Here is a 25,888-nt window from a genome sequence, read left to right as displayed (position 1 = left end):
GTAGGGTGGAATAGATATAGGATGCGTGTCTGGTATCACATCAATCCTAAAATCAATCTCCCTATCTGGTGGGATCCCAGGGAGTTCATCCGAAAAGACTCCCGAAAATTCATTCACAATAGGTACGGACTCAAGTGTAGGTGCCTCAGCATCGGTGTCCGTAACCCGGACCAAATGGTAAATACACCCCTTGTTGATCATTTTCGTGGCCTTAAGGTAAGAAATAAACCTATCCTTCGGGACTACATCATCACCCTTTCACTCAATAACTGGCTCATTTGGAAATTCGAACTTAACATAAGCGGACCTCGTCAAAACCTACCAACAAGTTCCATAACATAACGCGGACCTTCTCGAGGCCTCAAATCATATCAAACAACATCAAAACTACGAATCACAACTCGAATCAAACCAATAAGGAGTTGGAAGGTGGGAGGTTTGCTAGGGAGAAGGAGGCGGCGGGGGCATGGGGTTTGAAGGTGGGCGAGGGGTGTTGGAGGTGGGTTGGGTGAGGTCGAGGTGCAAGGTAGTAGGTCTAGGTCTGGAGGCCCGATGAGGCAAGGGTGTGGGCCAGAGGATTCCAATAAGGGTGGGGAATGTTGAAAGAGAGTTAAATAATATTTTCCTTCCTCTTGTTAAGGAAGTTATTTTTCTTCAATAGAGGATAATAGAAAATAAGTTTATTAGAAAAATATTTTTCATAATATTTAAGCCAACTAAATATGAAATATTTAAAAAATATTTTCTTTCGTACCAAATATACCCTTTAAATTACTTTCAAGTTAAAGCTATGTTAGGACTCGAGGGCAAACATGGTTTTTTTTTCTAATTGCACATTAAACCAAAAAACCTAACTAATCTTAAAATATCTTCATATTAGATAATACAAGGACAACATTGATGTTCTTCCTTAAGGGCATCTCCAACCCTCCTCTATTTCTCCGTAATGTAGTCTATTTTTGCCAAAATGTGACTCCAATGCCCTCCCATTTTTGCCCCAAAAATGGGGGATGAATAGTAGTGACATTATTCATCTCCTCCATTACTATTCATTCTTACTTTATTATTATTTTTATTATTTAACTCTTTATATATACCTAATTATGTTTAAGTAATATCTTTATAATATTAATTTTACATCTTAACTTTGGCATATAATTTTGATAAAGTAATTTTTCGTGCATTTATTATTTTTATGTAAAATTATAAGTTAATTTTATTGGGAATGTCCACCTCCAACGGTAGAAATGGTAGTAGATGAAAATCATCGATTTAAGCAATTTTTAGCTCGACACAAAAAAAAAAATTAAGGACAAAAATACTCATTTTGCACTTCGTAATGCATTAATAGATCATTTATGGGAGCATACTAGAGGTGAAAGTTAAATATTTATGTAATCTTTAATCTGAATTTTACCATAATGTAATATGTATTTAATTATATTGTATCTCAATAGTTTTACTTTTATTTGAATTATCCGTTAATATATATAATCTATAATCTTTGCCTACAAATTATATTATTTAAAAATTTATGGTATAAAATAATTTTATATTAAGTTATATGTGATGAATATGTAAAAAAGAAAAAATATAGAATTTTTTAATAGAAACAAGAAAATAAAATTTAAATAAATGATAATAATATAATATTGAAGAGAGAGGAGAATATAAAATTGAATCTTCCTTTTTGGAATAAAAAATAGAGTAATGATTGGAGTAACTTTACTCCATTTTGGAGAAGAAAATTGAGGCAAGGGTCGGAGATGACCTAAGAAAACGTTTCAGGTACAACATATTACTAACTAACATTAAAAAAGGAAATCGCCACGCAAAAGACTTTAAACAAATCAAAGTTTTAAAAGTATTTTATTATTTTTTCCATCTCAATTTATGTGATACTTTTTATATCTCGATAGTATAAACTTTGACTAATATTTTAAAATATAATATTTTCCTTATATTTGACCTGAAAAAAATTATAATTTATAGTACTTTTCGTATAGTTTTAAAATATTTAAATTTAAATTTTAAATATTAAATGGATCTAATCGAATTTAACTATAAAAATTAATCAAATTAACTTTGGAAAAACAAAAAAATACCACATAATTAAGACAGATGGAATAATATATTAGGGTTGGTGAAAGGTATATTCCTACGAGTGTCATTTTTTTAACTGTAACATCCCCGGCTTCCGCGCCACAAACTGGCATGTCTTTCTCTTTCACACACACAAAAACTAAGACAGAACGGTTTGGATTTGACCCAATAAATTAAATGCGACCACTAAAAATGTCTGGTAAACTTTTTGTCCTTTGGCAAGAACTGAATGATTGTCTCAAATTATCGAAGATTACTACAATAATGTAACTGATACCAAAATCTGCAAAGAAAATTGAAGTAGCTAAAAGACAATTTGTGTAGCTGTAATCTTCAGTTTATGTTTGCTCATAATAAGAAGGGTAGTGTTTAATTAGAGAGAGAGAGTGAAAGATACTGCTCACCTTCTGAAGTTGCTGTGGTTCAAATTTATAATATGATTTTTTTTTAAATATTTTTCGTCTCTACAAAAAAACCTCATAATTCTCTGCCCACTTGACCACTATAGCCTTGGGTGGTTATAAGCACTTTTTGTATATTTGTTTCTTGTTTGCATTTGAAGTGTATAAAGTAAAAAAGGAGACACCAAAAAGGTCTTCTTTTGAACTATGGTTTGTTGCATTTTTTAATTCAATCTTTAAGTAGAATTTGAGAGATAAATTATATATTTGTGAATTTTGGATCAGAAAGGTCTTGATCTGAGTCTTAGAGGGGTGAAATCTTGATTCTTTTAATTCTGGATCCTGTCAAGAATATCTGTTGATGAAACTTTCAGTACAAAAATGGACCAAACAATTGAAAGGTCTTCAAATGCACAAAGGGGTTTTCGAGTTCAAGCTCCACTGGTGAGTGCTCATTATCTTTATGCCTTAATTTTTACTGTTAGTTTCTTTGTTTGAATTTGGTATTTTGGGCTTTGATTAGCATAAAATTGCTGCTGAATCATCAACATTTTTCCTTAGAATTCACCTAAGGTCGTTTTTCAACATTGACTTTTGGGGTTTACATTTTCTGCAAATACTCCATTCTTACCTATTTTGACAATGAAGTCCAGATTTTTTTGCCTAAAAAGGATATTTAAGATTGGTTAGAATTTTGCTATTCACTTTAGGCAGCTCTTATTTTGCCAATTGTTTTGGAAAATTTCACACAGTATGGCGACGATAGTTGCCAGAATATTCTTTTTTTTTCTTCTTTAATAATGGTGGTGTTCCGGCCTTCTTGCACAAACCCTGTCTAATCCAATGGCTACTTGCTACCTCTACCAATACAAGTATCGGGTAACTCTGTCCACCATGACTTCGGCAATGGAAAGAAATCACCCAATTTCTTTTTCCCCAGCTGGGAGGGCTTTTCAACGTGATATCTCATGATTTTCATCCACTTCATTGACCACTAGGCCATATCGTTGAGTGCAAGGATAGTTGCCAGAATATCAAATTCGTGGCAGTAAACAGATGAATATGCTTAAGAATAAACATCCACATGATATCAGCCAGCCTTGCTCCTTAACTCAAACTTCTTGCTTTTAGCTGACCTTGACTTTGATGGAGAATCTAAATGAATCGTATGCTATGTATGTAGTATATTTGGTCTTAATCTATTTAGATTCATATGTCTGCATTTTGAATTTTTTTTCCTTTAGGATTCATAAAATGCTGCTGTATATGAAGCCATAAGGTGTGTAGTACAATGCCATTTACACGGGATCAGAGAGTAGGCCATTTTTTCAGATGGACTAAATCGTAGCTTACCTTATGTGGGCACAAAGCATTGATGTATGTATGGATAATAAAAGTACTATGGTTTTTGGGGAGATTGATTGTGGATAAGTAGCACATTGAGTACTCTTTAGGGAATGAGGTGGTAATTCGTTTATCAGAAATAGCTGCAAAAAGTGATGGTTAAATGAGGGAAGCTAACGATGAGAAAACATATAAGCCTGAGAGACCGGGAAAAGTTGAAGGTAAAAGCAATTAAACCAACAACTGAGTGAAGAAAAAGGAGTGTTCAGTAAAAATGAGGTACTCTCTAATATTGGTGCTCACCATTCTGAGGGCTGCAGCTGCTATATCTAGCAGCTTTATCGAAGTTTCCTTTATGTCAGGTGCACTCCTTTTATTCATACTGGTACTGTGATGAAGATGCCTTACACATAACTGGAGCTATGCTGGAGGAACAAATATTAGATTTACAAAGGGTAACATAACGCGCTCTGCTGATCAAGAAACATCACGTGTAATTACCTTTAATCAGGACATAGTTTGTCATCAAACTAGCTATTTTAATGCGGTTAGTATCTGAGCTGACTTTTGGCAGTTAGCTTTTTCCACAGTTGGAAGCTTCAAAAATGTAGAGCATGGGTGGATAGTTTAGGCTACCTAGCTCTAGTATGCATTGAAGGTGCCAAAAGTCATATGGTTAACATTGGTTAGGTATCGTCGTATTGCAATAAATTGTTTTGGGGGTGCTAGTTGTCTAAAATACTATCTATAAGTGAAATATAGACTTCCTCTCACTTAGCTTCCAAAAGTATGATTTTTTAAGTGTTCCACTTCTCATTGTGGTATCACGTTGAGTATTAAGGGCCACTAGACTTTCTTTCTCTCTCTGTTAACAAAGGCTGTTGGGAGGGAGATTGTTTAGTTAGTTATATATGTGGAAAACCGGCTTTTGGCTGCATCATTTGGCAGGGAGATCATTTAGTACCTTGCTATTATAAGCATATAAGGTGGTCTTGTGCTCTGTTGATCTATTTATCGAGTAACGATTAATAAGACTCTAATCTTTACACCCCCTCCCAAAAAAGATATAAACAGAAGAAGACCAGAAAAAAAAGTTCTGCTGTATTATCTGGCAGAGCTTATATGAAAAAGCTTTAAGCTAGTAAAATTATGTTCTTCAGTTTTTGAACTCTGGTGTATATACCTTGCTCAGGCTTTTTAGCGTCTCAATAATCAGATTGAAAAACATGTCCTTAACTTTTTCTATCTCGATTTTTGTGCTAATAGCTAAGATTATAATTCGTTGTTGTTATTGTTTGGGTGTTAGTGTTGGGGTGTTAGTGTAGAAAACGCACTTCCCATGCTACATTTTTCTGGTTGTTAGAGAAACGGAATAAACCTTCATTTCCTAATTGGCAAACAAATTGCAGGTTGATTCTGTGTCATGCTATTGCAATGTTGATTCAGGGTTAAAGACAGTCGCAGGGGCAAGAAAATTTGTCCCAGGATCAAAACTTTGCATCCAGTCAGACATTAGTTCTCATGCACACAAGACTAAAAACTCTCGGAGGGAGAGGTCAAGAGTGCAGCCGCCTCTTCTGCCTGGCCTACCTGATGATCTTGCAATTGCTTGTTTAGTGCGTGTTCCTCGTGCTGAACATAGCAAGCTCCGTCTAGTTTGCAAAAGGTGGTATCGCCTTCTTGCGGGTAACTTCTTTTACTCTCAAAGGAAGAGTCTTGGAATGGCTGAAGAGTGGGTGTACGTTGTAAAAAGAGATCGTGATGGGCGGATTTCATGGCATGCATTTGACCCAACTTACCAACTTTGGCAGCCACTTCCACCCGTTCCAGGGGATTATAGTGAAGCCCTTGGATTTGGTTGCGCTGTTCTTAGCGGTTGCCATCTTTATTTGATTGGAGGAAAAGATCCAATCAAGGGGTCTATGCGGCGGGTAATCTTTTACAATGCTCGAACAAATAGATGGCACAGGGCACCAGACATGCTCCGCAAACGCCATTTCTTTGGCTCTTGTGTAATTAATAATTGTCTTTATGTCGCTGGTGGAGAGTGTGAAGGAATACAGAGGACCCTCCGTTCAGCTGAAGTTTATGACCCCAACCGGAAGCGCTGGAGTTTTATAGCTGATATGAGCACAGCGATGGTGCCCTTTATTGGGGTAGTATATGATGGGAAGTGGTTCGTAAAAGGGCTGGGATCCCGCAGAGAAGTTCTCAGTGAAGCTTATAACCCTGATATCAATGCGTGGAGCCCAGTCAACAACAGGATGGCTGCTGGTTGGCGCAACCCGAGCATCTCGATGGATGGTCGTCTATTGGCTTTGGACTGTCCTGATGGGTGTAAACTTAGAGTATATGATGAGTCTACGAATTCATGGATCAGATTTATTGATAGCAAGCTCCACCTTGGAAGCTCTCGTGCTTTGGAGGCTGCCGCTCTGGTTCCACTTAATGGTAAACTTTGTATAATTCGTAACAACATGAGCATCAGCATAGTTGATGTGAAAAATCCTGATAAGCGAGTGGAAACTAACCCGCATCTTTGGGAGAACATTGCTGGCAAAGGTCACTTCAGAACTTTGTTCACAAATTTATGGTCAAGCATCGCAGGACGAGCAGGGTTGAAGAGTCATATTGTGCACTGTCAGGTCTTACAAGCTTGAGCATTGGCGATCTTAGCCACTCATCCTTGACGAGAAACTGAGAGTTACTTCAACTTCTCTAATCTCAAGCTATGTTGCATGGACTCTCGAAAATGCTGCTGCACCTATGTCGGATCCTGCAAACATGGACTACTTTTGGAGGATTCAACACGCACCCGGCTACATTTTCGGAGAGTACAAGTAACATAGGTCTCAAGAACAAGATTTTCCCATAAGCACTTTTGACATCATCGACATGCTCCTGTGTTGGTTATGAAGCAAATAATTCTGTTCTTTTGCACTCCCCAATGACCTTCGGCAGCGACCTGAAAATGGTACCCTTTCTCTAGAAGTCTCTTAGCCTCTTAACACCAATAGATAGAGCGAAGAGCTATAAGGAAAAGGGCTGAGACGTGTCGTGAATAAAAGTTGTATACGATAAGTTTGAGTCTTATATCTTATTCGTGAGAATTTCTTCCTTCCAGTCCTCTGCAGCTAGTGCGTGGCTTCAATTGTAGATGGATGTCTTCTGGAATTGTTCCTATTGGCTCACAGTAGCCTCGAAAGAGAAGGGGGTTGTGATTCTTCATTAATGGCTCATGCATGAATTTCTATGGTAAAAATGGGCTATTCAGAAACATTCTCAAAGAGATCAGACTGCTACATGTTTGTACATCCTTTTGGCCTGTAGTCTTGTACCAATAGCTTCTAGTCTTAGATACCCTTTTTGTGAATATAGTTTGGTCATTGATCATGAAATATAGTTGGAACCTATGCTTCTTACTTTTTCCTCCTCTCTTGATTTCAAGATTTGTATTTCATAAGATTGGGTGGAAGTCTCATTGAATGATTGAAATATGGTTAGCCTAAGTTTTGAGCCGATGGTCTATTGAAAACAACCTCTCTACCTCCACAAGGGTAGGGGTAAGATTTGCGTACACACTACCCTCCCCGGACCTTATTATGTGAGATTACACTGGGTATGGTGTTTATTGTTGGTTAACCTCTAAGTTATATAGTATCTTGATCTCCTCCTTCTTTCTTGTTGAAGCTCTGTATATCTTGAAAAATTCAGTTATGGGTTGTTGCATTACAATTCAAAGAATTTCCTTCCAAGAGTGCAAAGTATTGGATTTACGTTCTGGTTAACATATATCAATTTTTTACAAACTAAAAGTTGGATACTTCTTTTGTAATAGATAGATTTTTCATAAGTATTAAACTCACAAACTCTCATCTTGGAAATCATTTCCCAGTGTCACATAAATATACTCTCATTTGTAATAGTTAACAACTTTATTCCTCGAACTTATCACCAATATAATAAATATATAAAAAAAAAAAAACTAGAGAATCCATTGAAATAACAGAAAGAATATAAACTATCAACATACATCATGAAAAATAATTGAACAAACATCAGTCCCACGTTCCTCTTCTAATCATCTCTTGGAAACGCTTAAATGATTCTTCTCTTTCAAACTTAAGTTGCTTCCTGAAATTTTTGATAAAATCATCAGCCAACTTGTTCACATCCTCCACCACGAACCGCGTCTCTGCTTCTTTTCTCTCTCTTTTCTTACCATCTTTTTCCAAATTCTTCGAGTTGGAAGAAACCTTTTGTCGATGGTCCATTTGAAGATTATTCTAAAAAATTTGGGCAAAAACTTTCTTGATTGATGGATTGCTAGCCAGTGAAAATGGCTATATATAGTAGGAAAGATAGATAAGAGGTGAAGAGTTTAACTGTTTAAGGGGTTGTTTTTGGCTTTAAAGCATCAGATTTTCATGGAAAAAAGTAAAGCAAAGAGGAAAGAAGTTAGAAAAATTAGTTATCGATGTTTCTTCATGCGTGAAAGGCATTTTCTTGGATATTTGAAGCCACAAAGAAATACACTTTCTTATTATAGGTATATAGCCAGCTTTAAGTTTCCATATTGGTTCTGCCTTTAAGGAACTTGCAAGCAGGATCAAAGCCGGCTCTAACAGTACGAGTACGGTGTGTAAGGCATGTGCATGCCCCAATTTTCAAAAATAATATATATTTTATAGGTATTTAAAAAAATATATGTAGTAGTACTTTTGTGTTTTTCATATAAATGGAAAGAAAACCTTTTAGAGTAAATAAAGTAAAAATTTGACTTACTTAAAAATGATAGATGAATAATTTTCAATTTGAGTTCATTTAATAATTCCGTTTTTTACTCCTTTTCCTATGTTCCAATATCTTCTTCCTTTCTCTTTATTCTTGCTCACCTTCTTGAATTCTTTCTCCAATATTTTTTTCTTTCTCCAAAATTTTATTTTTCACTTCTTTCTCCAAAAATTTATTAGTTAAGTGTTCAATAATATTTTTAAGATTTCAATAATTCTATACTTCTATTGCTTTATAAAAAATATAGTATAGTTTTCAAGATTTACATCAAGAATTTTGAAGTAGACAAGAACCAACTAGATATTTTGGACTCAAAGTTTTCATTCTTCAAACTTCCTGAATCCGGGTAATATCTTTCTAGTATTATTTTTATTTGGTATTTCATTAATTTTACTCCATACATATCATTTAATTTTTTTTTTAAATTTAAATACTTAGGCTTCACATTTGACTTTCGCCTTAGGCCTCAAATACCCTTGAGCGCCCCCGAGCAGGATTTGTTTGTTTCAGTGCAAGAAACTGGCTATAAAATTTGTGAATAGAACATATTTTAAAATATAATGAATGATTGCTTTTTAATGTGAAAACTTTGTGCAAAATTTTATTTACTAGAAAACAAAATTTCTTTCAAAAAATAAGCACAATGTTAAATTTAATGCACTAAGCAGAAATGCAGGGTAAAGCTACATACAGTAAACCCTTATGGTCCAGCAATTGTCCGGATCCCGTACATAGCGGGAGCTTAGTGCAATAGGCTATCCTTTTCTATTTGAAGCTAACTCAAATTTTGGAACCTCAGTGCAATCTTACGTCATGCGGAGGAGGAGGCGGTATTGCGTCAGTTAACCATTTCAAATTTTCATCAATGCAAAATCATGGATCATGGTGCTATTAATAGATTGGTTATTTATAAAGTTTGTATAAAATCAACTTCCTTTTTGAATCACGAGTAATCAATGAGTTGTAGACTCATTCCAAATATTAAGTTAGCTAGCATTGTAGCAGCAATATTAAGAAATAACAGAGAGGAGCTGTTAACTTCCTATGATGTTATTGCTCTTGACCATCCAAATTCTATTTGAAATTCAACTCCAACACTGGGTTTTATCCATTTTCTTCTTTGTCTAGCTCTGCTTCTTTTCGTCCTCGCTTGCCCGAAAGCAGCAGAAACAAGGCAGGAGGAGGGGGAGGAGGTGTGAGAAATAAGTATTTATCAGAACTATATAATTGAAAAACTCATTAAACATGATACATTCGTGGAATCTTAATTTACTTGATCATACATCTAGTACATGCAGTCTTGATGACCCTGATTCCAAAAGAAACCAAGCAAATGATATCTCTGGCTGCTGCAACTTTTGGCTCGAGATGTATACTAGATCGCATCTACTCTGTAATAAGCATCGGCATATCATCGACAGGGTCCGGAAGCTGGAAAAAAATGAGAGATCAATCAGTTTGAAATATCAAAACTTGACCAGAAGATCAAGTTCAACCCAGCTATATGTTGCCCGGATCCTCCAAAAATGCCGCCTGACTCGTGTCGGATCCTCCAAAAAGTGTTTGGCGGCTTCTTCATAGGATTCAAGCAACATCACAGACCAGTATAATGGTCTTCTTTTTTCTCTTTCCAACATACAGGGAAAAGAAGTGGAAGAGCAAAATATCAACCAAACAGAGCTCATCTTAGAGTTCTACATGTACTAGACAAAGTAGATAGCAGTGTAACTCCACAGGGGGTACACAGAAAGAAATGAAGGCAAAAGTAGCAATTTTAATTGTATTCTAATTGTCACGTTCGCTATTAAGGCGTTATCAAGTGACGAAAGAGGTTTTCACCTAACCGTCAGATAGACAATGACTGAAGCAGTAAACAGAACCAAGACAATTACAGCACAATCAATTCTATAAAGTGCAATTACTAGTCACAAACCTTTGGTTGTTGCAAGTCATAACACCTAGGAGCCTTTCTAAATCACAGTACGATTGTTTTGAAAGGTTAAAGCTCTTGAGAAAATGGTTTAATGGGATGAACAAAAATTGCTGCACATGACCTAAGATTTGGAACCTTGAAGCCGAGGATTAGTCGTCTCACAAGCAAGCACTACTACAGCAAAGTTGATAGAGCTTTGAAAAGACAAATCTCATCAAGTACCATCACCTTATTAGAAAAGTAAAAAAGAAAAAGAAAAAAAAAACAACTTAGTCCTCTGGTTAAAGAGTCAATTAGATTAAGCAGAAATTCAAAAGTTCCACTAGCTTTTACAGCCCTCCATCACTGTCTTCAACTGCTCCAGCTACCGAACTCTCAGTAACCTCACAAACATCCCATTGCGAACCCCAGCAGACCAGAGACACCAGCCCCCTTGTGAACCGCTAGGGATCAATAACATGGGGAGAATGATTAACAGATTCCGGGGGGTTGGCATAGGTATGAGAAATTGCAGAGATGGAGAAGAAGTGGGTGGAGGGCAGTAGAAGCTAGAAAATCTCCAAAATTTTGTTTATTTTGGTTGACCTAATTTCTAGAACTAAATTAGCTCATTTGGGCAATAATAGATAAGTTAAGATCAAAATCAGCTGAAAACTTGGGCTTAAAAACATGCAAGAATACCATTAGCCAAGCTCCTTGCCTTTTATTATAAGCTTGCAACGTTTTTTTGGAACTAAAGACTAGACGCTGCAACTCTTGATCAAGTTTCATTGCTTCTTTTCAAGTACATCTCTTTTCAATCTTAATCCGATGTACTTTAATATATAAAAAGGAATCTTAATCCTACCTATGCATTTCCTTTGATCTCATCACTCGTCATATAGGCTATTTGGAAATACTATGCTTAAGAGAGTAATTTCATCAGTATAACAGCCAGCTTCTTTTGCAGTGAATAAAAGCACCGTTGGCGTTGACTGACATTAAAACAGAATGATGACCTATTGTAGAGATTCTCATATCTAAGAAACTTCAAACAATGGTATCCTCCAAAAAGTCATTTGACACAAAATTAGCTGGAAAAAAGTCTGCCACTTTTATAATAGTGTTGAACAATGTCTTCGTCCAACCAGACAAACAGTAGTTCTGTAGGAAAGCTACCATCACTTTTCTCTTTAGTTAAATTAGCTAAAGAAAACAGCCTGTGTCGTTACTTACTTGCCCTTTCTTTTCTATAAATTTCTCAGAAAATTGGCATTCTGTCAAGGCAAGTTGTAAATCGAGAGAAATAAAACAGAAACAACGAGTAAACTTAGAGAAATAGGAAGCATCAGGACAGGAAATTCTATTATTCCTTCTTTATCTTTTGTTATCACGTATGTTTGCGCAGTAGAATTGGAGCTCTGCTAAAGCAAGTCAGAAAGACAAGGAGAGAAACAATGAGTAAACCAAGAGTAAAACAAAAATCTAGAGGAAAATATTTCTCCAAATCTTGCTAGGTGAATAATATAGAACTAACTCAGCACGATAACCACAATATAGAGTTGCAAAGGGGACATTATTTCTCTAATAAAAGAAAGGCTTGCAACAACTGCAAAAACAAGAGCATTCATGGAGAATAAATCAATACCGCTGAACAAAGAAATTAACTAGACACTACAGCACTAATTACCACCTAACATTGAAAATTAATCAATCGCATGGTTTGGCACAAATGAAACTAACATGTAAATTTTAATCAGGATTTTCTCAACTAAAGACTTAATGCTCAACAACTTTGTGAAGAAGAAATCAATTTTCAATTTGCAATGTTTAATTTGCCCATAATGGAGAAGATATTGTGGGGTAACGATAACGTTGCCAAACCCCCAAAGCCCAAATTTTCCTTTTCCTTAGTTCCACTACAGATCCTAATTTCTATTCTAGGAATCTCCTGCTTCGTTGTGAATTGTGATTTTTAAGTTCCACTTTTAGGTCTACAATATGAAACCATATACACAAAATCATGCCAAAACCTGCAAGTCTTGGACATGTAAGACAACAATTTTCTAAAGCTCACGTTTCGCACAATAAATTCTCTTAATGAAGAGAAATTAGCACTTAGTTCTCACAAACCACATTGACATATGCGAGAACCAAAAAATGTAAGTGGCCAAATTCAATCACAATATAAGTGGTTGTCAATCGCAGAGAAAACTTAATTTTAATCACATTAGTTTCAATATCGCCTGTCCAAAACAAATGACACATCTCGATATTTAGAAACACTTTAACTTTAAAACTATTGTGCCCAATCAAACAGCTACACATAAAATTGGATGGAGGGAGCTATACAATTGAAGAAAAATAATCAATCAAACACGAATGAAATTTGAAAATCACCTGAAGAACCTGTCTAAGAGAACCTCCACACAAAGCCAAAGCATTGTCACGGCAACTATGAACAGTCTCAAACTGATTCATATCAAGCTTCTTGTTAATGATCCCAACTTGAAAGTAAATACTACCAGATGAGGGCAAATCCACTCGGATCTCATTCACATTTAACCAAAGAAAGAATCTTTTTACTTGGATTCCGTCTAAGTCAGTAATTGACCCAATACTTAGCTTCCCAGTAATCTTCTCAGCATAATAAACTAAGTATTCAAACTCCACATAACAAGGCTTCTCTAGTTCAATTTCAAAGTCGCCATCTTTGGAAAGAGAGTAAGATTTTACAGAGTCTGGTAAAAGCCCTTTAGGAAGGCTGTATTTTGTGAGGATTTCGTATACTGTTGTTTTGTTGGCAGAAGCGTATAGGGATAAGAGTAGTAGTAGGAGAATACCCAGTTGGATTCTTGGATTGAAACCCATTGTTCTTGATGCTCCAGAGAAAGGGGAGAGGAGGGCTAATATAGTGCAGTTGGGGAGGCAAGAGATGCCTTTAAGTGGTTGTACATAACACTGAAAGAGTTGTACTATGATTTGATAAGAGAGAAAATTGTTTTGGACATTTTGTGGACATAACAAACTGTCAAATATCTTGGGAATTGGGAGTGTTTTGCATTATAAAAACGTGGGTATGTTTTGGAAAAGAAAGGCAAGGCATATTTTTTATACAATAATTACTCCTCTTTCCTATTTACTTTAATTAATTTTTCGATTATTTTTACATATATTAAGAAAACTCACCTTTTACTATTAATTAATAATAAAATTCATCACATAATCATAATTTATTCATTAAAAATATAATAAATACTTCTAGACTCTTTACTCCAAGACAACTTTGAAAAAAGAAAGTTAATTCCTTCTTGATATTCGAAAGAATCAAATATTGTGAATCACAAAAAGATAAAAAAAAATAATTAAAATGGACTAGAAGGAGTATAGTTATGTAGGGATAAAGCTATATAGGTATTAATTATGCAAGAATTAAGTTATGCACATATTACTTATGTAGAGATTTAGTTACGAAATTAATTCTTTTTGAATACTTGATTTGTTGTATTAAAAATTAGTCCATATTATATAATTTAAAGTATATGTTTTTTGTTTAAAAAATATTTGTTTACGAAAAGCAAACAAACATTAACAGCTTGTTTGGATGGTCGTTACTTATTGTATTGTATCATATTGTTACTTTAAATATAATATTTATTTTGATTGTTATTTAAATTTTATTGTATCGTATCGTTAAATCTGTCGTTACGTAACGACAAAAAATACTATTTTATGTAACGACTGATTTGGTGTGATCGTGTCGTTACTTTGTCTTTTTCTCTTATCTTACCCTATATTATTATTAAATTATCCTTTATCCTACCTTTTTGTATAATAATTCTACTCTCTACCACAATTTTTCTTTGTAATATTGAAGTTTATTCTTCATATTACGGGTACGTAACATCATGAAACAATGTCAACGGATACAATTTATCCAAATATTATATTCAACAAACGATACAATATATTATAACAATACAATACGATACATTATGAAACGATGCGTAACAACCATCCAAACAAGCCGTAAGCAGACAAGCGGGTATTTATCAATAATAGAAAACAGAGAGCACGTATTTTTATCATTTGTTAGTTTAATCCAAGTATAATCTAATACACGTATTCTTATTTTACATTCTATCTCAAATAAAATAAAAAATTCCTCATTATTTTATACATGTATTATTTATATGGGTATAAAAAAAACTAACGAAACGTTATATAAACTATATTGGTTTCTATACCAAAATTAACTTTCCTTACAATACTAACCAAATAATGTAATAAATATAAATTTTATACAGGGATTAATTCTCCCTATTCGCAAACCAAACATCCCCTTAGTGCAACAATAAACATGAGTTTCTTCTACCGAGGTAGCTAATGAACGATTTTAAATATTTTATTTTGTTTTGTTTTTTTAACCGTACTCAAAAAAATCAACTTTCCATCAATGAATCGAAAACCTTAGGAAAATACTTAAGTTCCCTATAACTTTTATAACCTCAAAAAGTCTTGACTATTTATATGTATCCTTAACAAGGTTATTCTACTTTATTTTATTATTATTTATTACTTATTTAGAAGAGGGAGTTGAGGTGCTCTTCGTCGTCCTGCTTCGGGTTTAATTTTGGAATTTTCCATCCCTGCTTCAGGGTTATTCTCGGAAATCTGCCTCTAAGTGGCTTAAAGTTGTTCTGGTGTACATCCCTTTTGTTCAACACGTAAGCGCCAGCAAGGTCTTCAGTTTCTCATCTCATCCGGTGCTCTCCCTCTCCTCTCTGCCTCTCTTTAGATTCTTCTAGGTATAGATCACTGCATTCCCTTCGTTTTCTCCCTAAGTTTGGAATTAAAGCTATATATTGTGGGCTTTTGATTGTGTTCCTAGGTGTTTTTGGTATTCCAGAGTTCTGGTTGAATTGAACTCAAGCCCAAGTTGCTTCTACTATAACTCTTCACACTAAAGCAAGACTGGAGAAGATGACCATTTGTACCATTTGTAATAGGATATTGTATACGGTCGAAATAGATTTCGGTCTTCCTACGTTGGATCGAGTTCAAATGGTAAGCAACCGAAGTGGAATTTTGGGATGAGTTCCGAAGGCAGTGCAAATGAGCATCGAATCCGAAGGCTGATCGAGGAGTCGACTCGATACTTTTATCGAGCCCGTGACCAAATCGATCCGCAAGGTACTGCTTCGAGGTTAGAAATGCGCTACGCCCACCCCGGAGGTCGAACTCAAACCAAAATCGAAGGCTCGATCCAATAACGAGTTCGAGCCAGTGTCGAGCTCACAGACAAGAGTCGTTACAACCGCACTAAGAGAGAGAATCTTGGCGGAAATCGAGGAAGAGACAATTCATCATGGTAGAAAAAAGATCACTTCTCATATTGAAAGATATCTTCTGATGCTTGTTTATTTTTACCTTATTCATTCTTTTGCTCACTATTCCTATTCTCATAGCCAAGAACACTCATATTTCTATTTCTCTATACGATTTGTATAAATTGTATCGCATATCCTTAGAACCATACACAAATTTAACGTTATCCAATTTTTCGGGTAAACAGTTTGACGCCCACCGTGGGGCTAAGGATAACAGTGGTTGTTTGATATAAATCTGCAGTACACACCAGTTTACAACTTCGAATCAGCAATGGCTTTACCTATCGACCATGAAGCCGACCTTCAAGATGAAACCAACAACTTGGTACCTGGGGCCGGAAGGCCACTTAATGATGGCACTGAGGCTCGAATCGAAGTACCAGAAATTCGAGCCGAAGTACCGTTAGATGTCAATTCGCAAGTGGATCTTGAGGCGAAACAACGTTCCGAACCGAAAAAAAGCATTCAGGATGGTACTCGATTCGTAGCTCGAGACACCCATAACGTGGGGGAAATCGGAGTCAGCTTGCGCATGATATTCGAGATGTTACAAGTTACAAGCCCAACAAGTAGCGATAGCTCAGTTGCAGAGCCAAACTCATATACAAAGCAGGTCGGATCCCAATCCGCTTCGAGAAATCACCCCCAGAACGGAGCCCGCCATAGTGAAATCAAATGAGCAAGAATCGGGGACCACTCCCGAGATTACTAAATTGCTCGAGGAACTCACAAAACGAGTCGAAGCCAACGACAAGAGAGTGAAAAAATACAATGCCAGGGTCGATCAGATCCTGGGAGCTCCGCCAATGATAAAAGGGCTGGATTCGAAAAAATTCATACAAAAGCCTTTTCCCTCGAGTGCAGCCCCAAAATCGATCCCCAAAAAATTTCGTATGCCCGAAATTCCCAAATATAATGGTACGAACGATCCTAACGAACACCTCACCTCTTACACATGTGCCATCAAGGGTAACTATTTGGAAGACGATGAGATCGAATCCGTGTTGTTGAAAAGGTTCGGGGAGACCCTCTAGAAGGGAGCGATGATTTGGTATCACAATCTGCCGCCAAATTCCATCGATTCTTTTGCCATGTTAGCAGATTCGTTCATAAAGGCACATGCTGGAACCATAAAGGTTGCAACAAGGAAATTAGACCTCTTCAAAGTAAAGCAAAGGGGTAATGAAATGCTGAGGGAATTCGTATCCCGATTTCAAATGGAACGCATGGAATTTCCACCGGTCACAGACGATTGAGCCGTCCAAGCTTTCACCTAAGGGTCGAACGAGCAAAGTTCGATAGCATCGCGTCGGTTGAAGCAAAATTTGATCGAGTATCCAACAATAACTTGGGCAGATATACACAATCGATATCAGTCGAAAATTAGGATCGAAGATGACCAGTTGGGAGCTCCGTCTGGATCCACGCATCAGAACAGGACAACTGCTAAAAACCAAAGGGAGATCGGCAGAGAACAAAGGTCGAACAGAGACCGATATCAACCGTACGTCGCATATCAGATGAACAACGGTTCGACATGCAACACCTCCCGGAACAATCGAAGGATTGATCGAGGGAAATATTCTCGAGGACTTATGAGCAAGAGCGGCTTTGATAAATATTCTGATCATATAGAAGCACCTCGGTTATCGAAATATAACTTCAGCGTTGAAGCATCCGTCATTGTGTCTACTATCGGACACATCAAAGACACTAGATGACCTCGACCAATGCAGACCGATCCTGCCCAAAGGAATCCCAATCAAATGTGCGAATATCATGGCACCCATGGCCACAGAATGGAAGATTGCAGGCAACTAAGAGAGGAAGTAACCTGGTTATTTAACAAAGGCCACCTTCGGGAATTTTTGAGCGATAGGGCGAGGAACCATTTTAAAAATGGGGATTTCGACAAGCAAAACAAGCAGGAAGAGCCGCAACACGTCATTCACATGATCATCGGCGGTGCCGATACCCCTCCGGGACCAGTGCTTAAACGCACTAAAACATCGATTGTGAAAGAAAAACGATCTCGAACTCAGGATTACACACACATAGGAACCTTGTCCTTCAATGATGAAAATGTAGAAGGGGTCGTACAACCTCATAATGATGCACTAGTAATATCCGTACTCGTGAATAAAACTAAAGTTAAGAGTGTGTTGATTGATCCAGGTAGCTCGGCCAATATCATCAGATTGAAGGTCGTAGATTAGCTCGACCTACGGGACCAGATCGTACCCGCAGCCTTGGTTCTAAACGGATTCAATATGGCATGTGAAACCACGAAAGGCGAGGTAATTCTACCAATTAACGGGGCCAAAATCATCCAGGAAATGAAGTTTCACGTGATCGAAGGCGACATGAGGTGCAACGCCCTTTTTGGAAGGCCATGGATCCACAACATGAGAGTTGTACCTTCGACCCTACACCAGGTTCTCAAATTCCCAACATCGAGAGGAGTCAAAACAATGTACGGAGAACAACCATCCGCAAAAGAAATGTTCGCCATCGAGGAAGCCAAACCAATATCCTCGCCTTCGTCAGTAAAGGGATCAGCCTCGGAAGGAGAAGGAGACACCAAATAGCAATCACAGACATCGGCTTCGACCCAACTAGATAACCAGATGATCGAAGAATATGATGATCGGAGGGTCCCTCGATCCTTCGTGATTCCCGATGACTCCGACGCCACCAAATCAACAATTGAGGAATTGGAGCAAGTCACACTAATCGAGCACTGGAATCGGGGATGAGCCCCGAACTCAGGAAGAAACTTGTTCAATTTCTTATCGATAACATTGATTGTTTTGCCTGGTCCCATTTAGATATAACAGGGATTCCACCAGACATTACGATGCATCAGCTAAGCTTGGACTCTAAGTTCAGACCGATAAAGCAAAAGAGAAGACCCAGTCCGAGGTAAAACACGCATTCGTAAAAGACGAGGTAACCAAACTTCTCAAGATATGGTCCATTCGGGAGGTGAAATATCCCAAATGGTTAGCCAATATAGTTGTAATGCCTAAAAAAGGAAACAAACTGAGAATGTGCATGGACTATAAGGATTTAAATAAAGCATGCCCCAAAGATTCTTTTCCACTACCTAACATCGATCGCATGATCGATGCCACGGCCGGTCACGAGATCCTCACTTTTCTCGATGCCTATTCCGGGTATAATCAAATCTGGATGAACCCGGAGGATCAGGAAAAGATTTCATTTGTCACCAAATATGGGACATATTGTTATAATGTGATGCCCTTCGGGCTAAAAAATACGGGGGCGACCTACCAACGCCTACTAAAAAAAATGTTCGAAGAACAAATAGGTAAATCAATGGAAGTTTATATTAATGACATGCTAGTTAAGTCCCTGTGCGCAGAGGACCATCTGACCTATTTGCAGGAAACGTTCGAGATTTTGAGAAAATACAACATGAAGCTCAACCCCGAAAAATGTGCTTTCGGGGTCGGTTCGGGCAAGCTCCTCGGCTTCATGGTGTCAAATTGGGGAATCGAGATTAACCCCGATAAAATCAAGGCCATCGAAGACATCACCATCGTGGACAATGTAAAAGTTGTACAAAGGCTAACGGGACGAATTGCGGCCCTAGGCCGATTCATTTCGAGATAATCAGATCGAAGTCACAAATTTTTCTCCCTACTCAAAAAGAAGAACGATTTTGCGTGGACCCTGATATGCCAATAGGCACTGAAGGAACTGAAACAATATCTGTCGAGCCCACCACTACTTCACACTCCGAAAGCAGACGAAAAACTTTTCTTATACCTGGCAGTATCAGAAATCGCAGTAAGCGGTGTCCTAGTTCGGGAAGAGCAAGGTACGCAATTTTCCATTTATTATATAAGTCGAACCTTATCAGAAGCAGAATCTAGATATCCACACTTGGAAAAATTGGCACTTGCACTGATAAGCGCCTCCAGAATGTTACGACCATACTTTCAATGTCACCCCATATGAGTATTAACAACTTACCCACTTCATAATATTTTGCACAAGCCCGAACTATCGGGCCGATTGGCCAAATGGGCCGTCGAACTCAGTGGGTATGATATCGAATATTAACCCCGTACGGCCATCAAGTCTCAAATTTTAGCAGACTTCGTGGCCGATTTTACGCCGACCCTTGTACCCGAAGTCGAAAAAGAATTCATACTAAAGTCGGGTACGTCCTCGAGGGTATGGACCCTTTGAACGGACGGGGCCTCAAACGTAAAAGGGTCCGGTTTGGGCATAGTTTTAAAGCCACCCAAAGGTAACACTATTAGGCAATCTATTAAAACTACCAGGTTGACTAACAACGAGGCCGAGTATGAGGCCATGATTGCAGGGCTCGAGCTAGCAAAAAACTTGGGAGCAGAAGTCATCGAAGCCAAATGTGACTCTCTCTTGGTGGTAAGTCAAGTAAACAAAACCTTAAAAGTTAGAGAAGATAGAATGCAAAGGTATTTGGACAAACTACATGTCACTTTGCACCATTTCAAACAATGGACCTTACAGCACGTTCCACGAGAGGAAAACAGTGAGGCTGATGCACTTACAAATTTGGGATCATCGGTCGAGGAAGGTGACTTGAGCTCGGAGACTGTCGTTCAACTCTCGAGATCCGTGATCGAAGAAGGTCACGCCGAGATAAATTCTACGAGCTTAACCTGGGATTGGAGAAATAAGTATATTGAATACTTAAAAAGCGAAAAGCTCCCATCGGACCCTAAGGAATCAAGGGCCCTACGGACCAAAGTTGCTCGATTCACGCTGGCTTTAGATGGAACGCTATACCAAAGGACATTCGATGGACCATTAGAAGTATGCTTGGGTCTAGGAGATACCGATTACATCCTACGTGAGGTGCACGAGGGCACTTGTGGGAATCACTCCGGTGCCGATCCATTAGTCCGAAAAATAATCAGAGCATGGTATTATTGGATCGATATGGGCAAAGATGCGAAGGAATTTGTTAGGAAATGAGACAAATGTCAAAGGTTTGCACCAATGATCTATCAACCCGGAGAGCAACTTCACTCAGTCCTTTCCCCATGGCCATTAATGAAATGGGGAATGTATATCGTCGGCCCACTGCCATAGACATCAGGTAAAGCTAAATTCATTTTATTTATGACTGACTATTTCTCTAAATGGGTCAAAGCACAGGCGGTCGAGAAAGTAAGAGAGAGAGAAGTTATAGACTTCGTCTGGGATCATATCATATGCCGATTCGGGATACCCGCCGAAATAGTATGTGATAATAGGAAACAATTTGTGGGCAGCAAAGTGACAAAATTCTTCAAAGACCACAGAATAAGAAGGATATTATCAACACCGTAACACCCTAGTGGGAATGGACATGCCGAATCAATGAACAAAACCATCATTTAGAACCTAAAGAAGAGGCTAAACGATGCTAAAGGAAAGTGGAGAGAAATCCTACCCAAAGTCCTTTAGGCATATCAAACGACGTCGAAATCCAGTACGAGGACGACCCCATTCTCCTTAGTATATGGGTCCGAAGCATTGATACCGGTCGAAGTCGGTGAACCCAGTACCAGATTTCGATACACGACGGAAAAATCAAATAACGAGGCTATGAACACTTGCCTCGAATTATCAGACGAAAGACGAGAAGTTGTTCTCATCCAATTAGCCGCCCAAAAGCAGCGAATCGAAAGATATTATAATCGAAGAACTGAGCTCCGCCATTTTAAGCCCGGGGACTTAGTGCTAAGGAAAGTCACCATCAATACCCGAAATCTGAATGAAGTAAAACTAGGACCAAATTGGGAAGGACCATATCAGGTTCTCGAAAACGTCGGAAAGGGATCATACATGCTCGACATCATAAACGACAAACAACTATCAAGCAACTGGAATGTGTCACATCTAAAATGATACTACTGCTAAGGTACGACCCTTTCATATTCGTTTACATTTCAAAACTGACCCCTGCAGAGGTCCGAGCAGGAGCTAAGATGGATCCTTTACCATAGATCTGAAAGCACGCATTGCACTCTTTTCCCCTTAGACCGGTTTTATCCCAAATGGGTTTTTCGGCAAGGTTTTTAACTAGGCAACCAAAGATCGTGTTGCACTTACAAACAGTATCTGAGGCCTCCTTACAATCGACCTCGAATACTAGGGGGCATCAGCCTTCAAACATATTAAGTTCTGATGCAAGAAAGTTATTTCGCAACAACGGGGTTCCAATAGGAAAAGTTGTAAGAGCAAAATGGTCAAAACGAACCATGCTCAAGTAGTTGGCCCGAACCCAGGCACGAAACATGAACACATGTATAGTGACTTGCAAATAAAGTACTCCTCTTTACCGATATCTTATATCCAAGAAAAACTCCTCTATTTGGAGATTTATTACACAAACAAAGGTAAGATAAATTCGACTACTAAGCCTATGGGCTACTTTCATTTCGAGTTCGAGCAAGCACTCACTCGACCATTACGCCTACGGGCTACATTACTTCGAGTTCGAATCATTCACTCGACTACTAAGCCTATGGGCTACTTTCACTTCGAGTTCGAGCAAGCACTCACTCGACCATTATGCCTACGGGCTACATTACTTTGAGTTCGAATCATTCACTCCACTACTAAGCCTACGGGCTACTTTTATTTCGAGTTCGAGCAAGCACTCACTCGACCATTATGCCTGCAGGCTATATTACTTTGAGTTTGAATCATTCACTCGACTACTAAGCCTACGAGCTACTTTTATTTCAAGTTCGAGCAAGCACTCACTTGACCATTATGCCTACGGGCTATATTACTTCGAGTTTGAATCATTTACTCGACAACTATGCCTACGGGCTATATTATTTCGAGTTCGAATCATTCACTCTACTACTAAGCCTACGAGCTACTTTCATTTAGAGTTCAAGCAAGCACTCACTCGACCATTACGCCTACGGGCTACATCACCTCAAATTCGAATAAGCACTCACTCGATTATAGAGGCTACAAAATCCAGAATTTTATTAAGTTGTTTAAATATTTGTGAAAACATTTATAAGGCATGTATAAGCACTTCACAAAACAGAAGCAGGTCGGCAAAGTTGTCTATATACAAAATCATCTACATGATTGATTACAAATGAAAAAACTAAGGACTAAGCTTCCTGGTCATCCTCAGGAATGGTTTCTTATCTATCGAGCTCCCCCTCGTTCTCGGATCCACTCTTGCTACCGTTATCGTCATCATCATCGCCATCAGAAGCCAAGGCTTCAGCTTCAACTTCGAGCTCTTTAGCCTTTTTTATCTCTTCAGCAAGGTCGAAACCTCGAGCGTGTATCTCCTCGAGGGTCTCCCTTCGAGAACGACACTTAGCAAGTTCGACAATCTAATGTGCTCGAGTGTCGGCAGTATCCGCCGCCTCTCGTGCCTCCATCTGAGCAGCCTCGGCATCAACCCGATACACGGTAATGGACTTGTCCGCCATGACTTTTGATGACTCAACCTCCGCCTTGGCCTCAGCAAGCCGTGCTTCAAGCTCCTCGATCCTCTTAGCCTGAGCCGAATCCTTTTGCTTAATGCTTCGAAGCTGAACATCGGCCGATAATAATTTGGCCAAGATGGTTTCTTTTTCCACGGCAGGCGGTCGATAGTCTCCATCCACCGATTACATTCAGCCTTGATTTGATCGACTTCTTCCTGAAGTAACCCGATCTTTTCAACCTTTTGCTGCAACTGAGATAACGAAGGGTTAACATCCATAGTTGAGTCAAACCCATACTCTAACAAAACGAGGCTCACCTACTTATCTAGTTCGGCCTCTTCTTCACGAGCCTTAGCCAAATCTGCTTGGAGGTCCTTTATAGCCTCGTCCTTTTGGCTGCAAAGAAGCCGCAGGGCATCTCTCTCCCCCAAGACCTTCTAAAGCTCGACCTCGCACTAGCTGAGGTCGACTCGAAACCTACTAATGGCTTGTACAATAGGGAAAGAACACAAGTCAATTTTGGAAAAGAACGAAGAAACCAGATACAGTAAAATCATTACCCGAGAAATGAATCGTTGGGCCTCCTATAGGATAAGAGAAACATCACCAATGTCGGAGGCATCATCGACTCCAGTAAAGCAATCCCAAAAAGGGTCCCCTACACTAGAGCCTCCGCCCATATCGGGGGTCTTCAATTCTCGAGCCTCCTTTAACGCCTCCTCAGAAAAGGTTGGAAGAGAAAGCAAATGACCCACTGTCATGGTCCCAAGCGAATTGCTCGGGATGCTCTGATCGAGACTTAGGGTACCGAAACCAACCCCGACAGGTATAGCCGCCATCGGCTCAGAAGCTCTGGCAACCTCGATAGCTTTCGCAGATCGGATCACCAAAGCCGAGGCATCATCTTTTTCTTCTTCTTCTTCTTCTTCTTCTTCTTCTTCTTCTTCTTCTTCTTCTTCTCTCAGTCATTGGACCGAGTCCATCGAAAGAGCAATTGCCTTCCTCCTCACCCTTCGAGTTTTGGGTTTGGGGTCCTCTGGCCGAGAGATGGCTTTTCACTTCTTATATTTCCCCCGGTTCCGGGACCGGGGACTTGGTTCCTTCTTCACCACTCGAAGGCCTCAAAACGGCATCCTTGGTTACACCTGCATGAAAGGAAATCAGTGACGAATGGAGCATAAAACATATTTCGAAGAACATGAGAATTAACACTTACCATGATTCTTGGCCTCCCATCTACCTTTTGCCAAATCACGCCAAACGCGTTTGGCATAAGAGGAAGTCGAGGCTAACTTCCGAACCCAATCCTCGAGGTCGGGTACCACTTGTGGCATCCAAGGGGCAGCTGTATATCGGAGAAAGACATCAGATAAAAATGGAAAAAGATACGAAAAACGTCTCATGAAAACCACTTACGGTCGAAATTCCATTCCTTGGGGAACGACATCTACTCTTTCGGAATGAGGTCACGGGTCCTCACCCGGATATAACGGCCCATCCAACCCCGATCCTTGTCTTTATTGATGCTCAACATCAAAGCCTTTGATACTCGACAATGAATCCTGATTAGTCCTCAAAAGATTTGAGGCCGATACAGTCGTATGAGGTGATTCAGGGAAAATTCCAGCCCCCCGGCCTTGTTGAAGAAGAAGCTAAGTAAGGTTACTATACGCCATAGAGAGGGATGAATTTGACCAAGGGTGACCTGATATCTCTTGCAAAAATCGATGATCACCGGGTCGACATGACCCAACGAGAAGGGTAAGTGTAAACACTTAAAAACCCCTCCACATGGGTGATGACGCTCTCTTCGGAGGAGGAAATTTGCAACACAACCTCGGAACCCCAGTTGCAGTCTTTCCTCACAGCCTCGAGATGACCCTCCGTTATCGAGCACATGTACATCGACACATGCTCATTGACCCAGAACAAATGAAAGATTCTCAACCTTAAAATCGATCTTCAGAGTACACGGGCTGAGAATATACTCATAGGTAGGCGACTCCACCGGCGCCTTGTCGCCGGACGACCGTGAAGAAGAAGCTTTCTCCTTCTAGGGTACAGTTTTTGAAGTTTTGGCCATTGATATAAGAGAAAGAAAGGCAAAGGAAGATGTAAAAAGAAAGGGTAAGAAAATTTGGAAGAGTGAAAGATGTAAAAGTGGTAAATGTTAGACGGAGGGGTTATTTATAGGCTTGCATCGTGACGGTTCAATATTAGAGGTGGCCGACCACCGTCTGACATGCATTAAATACCTTGAAAAGACTAAATCGATGGGACATCTATCACATACGTCATGGTCGAGCCCTGTGAAAACGTCAACTTATAACCTGATCGAACCGTCGAAGATTATATCGATTCTCACCACATCCTTTCTGAGAAACGAGAGGACTATCTGTGTACGATCAAAATAGATTTCGGTCTTCCTACGTTCAATCGAGTTCGAATGGTAAGCAACCAGAGTGGGATTTTGGGATG

The 25,888-nt window shown here is 38.8% G+C and overlaps 2 protein-coding genes across 2 annotated transcripts; one reads left to right on the top strand and one right to left on the bottom strand.

Annotated features, from left to right (window-relative positions):
* Positions 1-2,261: 2,261 nt before the first annotated feature.
* LOC107760705 (F-box/kelch-repeat protein At1g55270-like) lies at positions 2,262-7,357 on the top strand. Its single transcript, XM_016578800.2, has 2 exons — positions 2,262-2,948; positions 5,258-7,357. Exons 1-2 carry the CDS (start codon positions 2,886-2,888, stop codon positions 6,506-6,508), a joined length of 1,314 nt encoding a protein of 437 aa, XP_016434286.1. The 5' UTR covers positions 2,262-2,885; the 3' UTR covers positions 6,509-7,357.
* Positions 7,358-9,847: 2,490 nt separating this feature from the next.
* On the bottom strand, positions 9,848-13,583 carry LOC107760706 (uncharacterized protein At5g01610). Its single transcript, XM_016578801.2, has 2 exons — positions 12,955-13,583; positions 9,848-10,073 (listed from the first exon to the last, which is right to left on the bottom strand). The coding sequence occupies exons 1-2, from the start codon at positions 13,423-13,425 to the stop codon at positions 10,029-10,031; spliced, it is 516 nt and encodes a 171-aa protein (XP_016434287.1). The 5' UTR covers positions 13,426-13,583; the 3' UTR covers positions 9,848-10,028.
* Positions 13,584-25,888: the final 12,305 nt, after the last annotated feature.

Source organism: Nicotiana tabacum, chromosome 19 (genome assembly GCF_000715075.1).
Source record: "Nicotiana tabacum cultivar K326 chromosome 19, ASM71507v2, whole genome shotgun sequence".
In the NCBI taxonomy this organism is placed as follows: domain Eukaryota; kingdom Viridiplantae; phylum Streptophyta; class Magnoliopsida; order Solanales; family Solanaceae; genus Nicotiana; species Nicotiana tabacum.
This window is presented reverse-complemented; position numbering and strand designations above follow the sequence as displayed.

Coding starts and splice junctions, on each gene's coding strand:
- LOC107760706 (XM_016578801.2), bottom strand. CDS start 13,425: ATGGGTTTCAATCCAAGAATCCAACTGGGTATTCTCCTACTACTACTC. Junction 10,074..12,954: donor CTCTTAGACAGGTTCTTCAG/GTGATTTTCAAA, acceptor ATTTTTTTCCAG/CTTCCGGACCCTGTCGATGA.
- LOC107760705 (XM_016578800.2), top strand. CDS start 2,886: ATGGACCAAACAATTGAAAGGTCTTCAAATGCACAAAGGGGTTTTCGA. Junction 2,949..5,257: donor TTCGAGTTCAAGCTCCACTG/GTGAGTGCTCAT, acceptor AACAAATTGCAG/GTTGATTCTGTGTCATGCTA.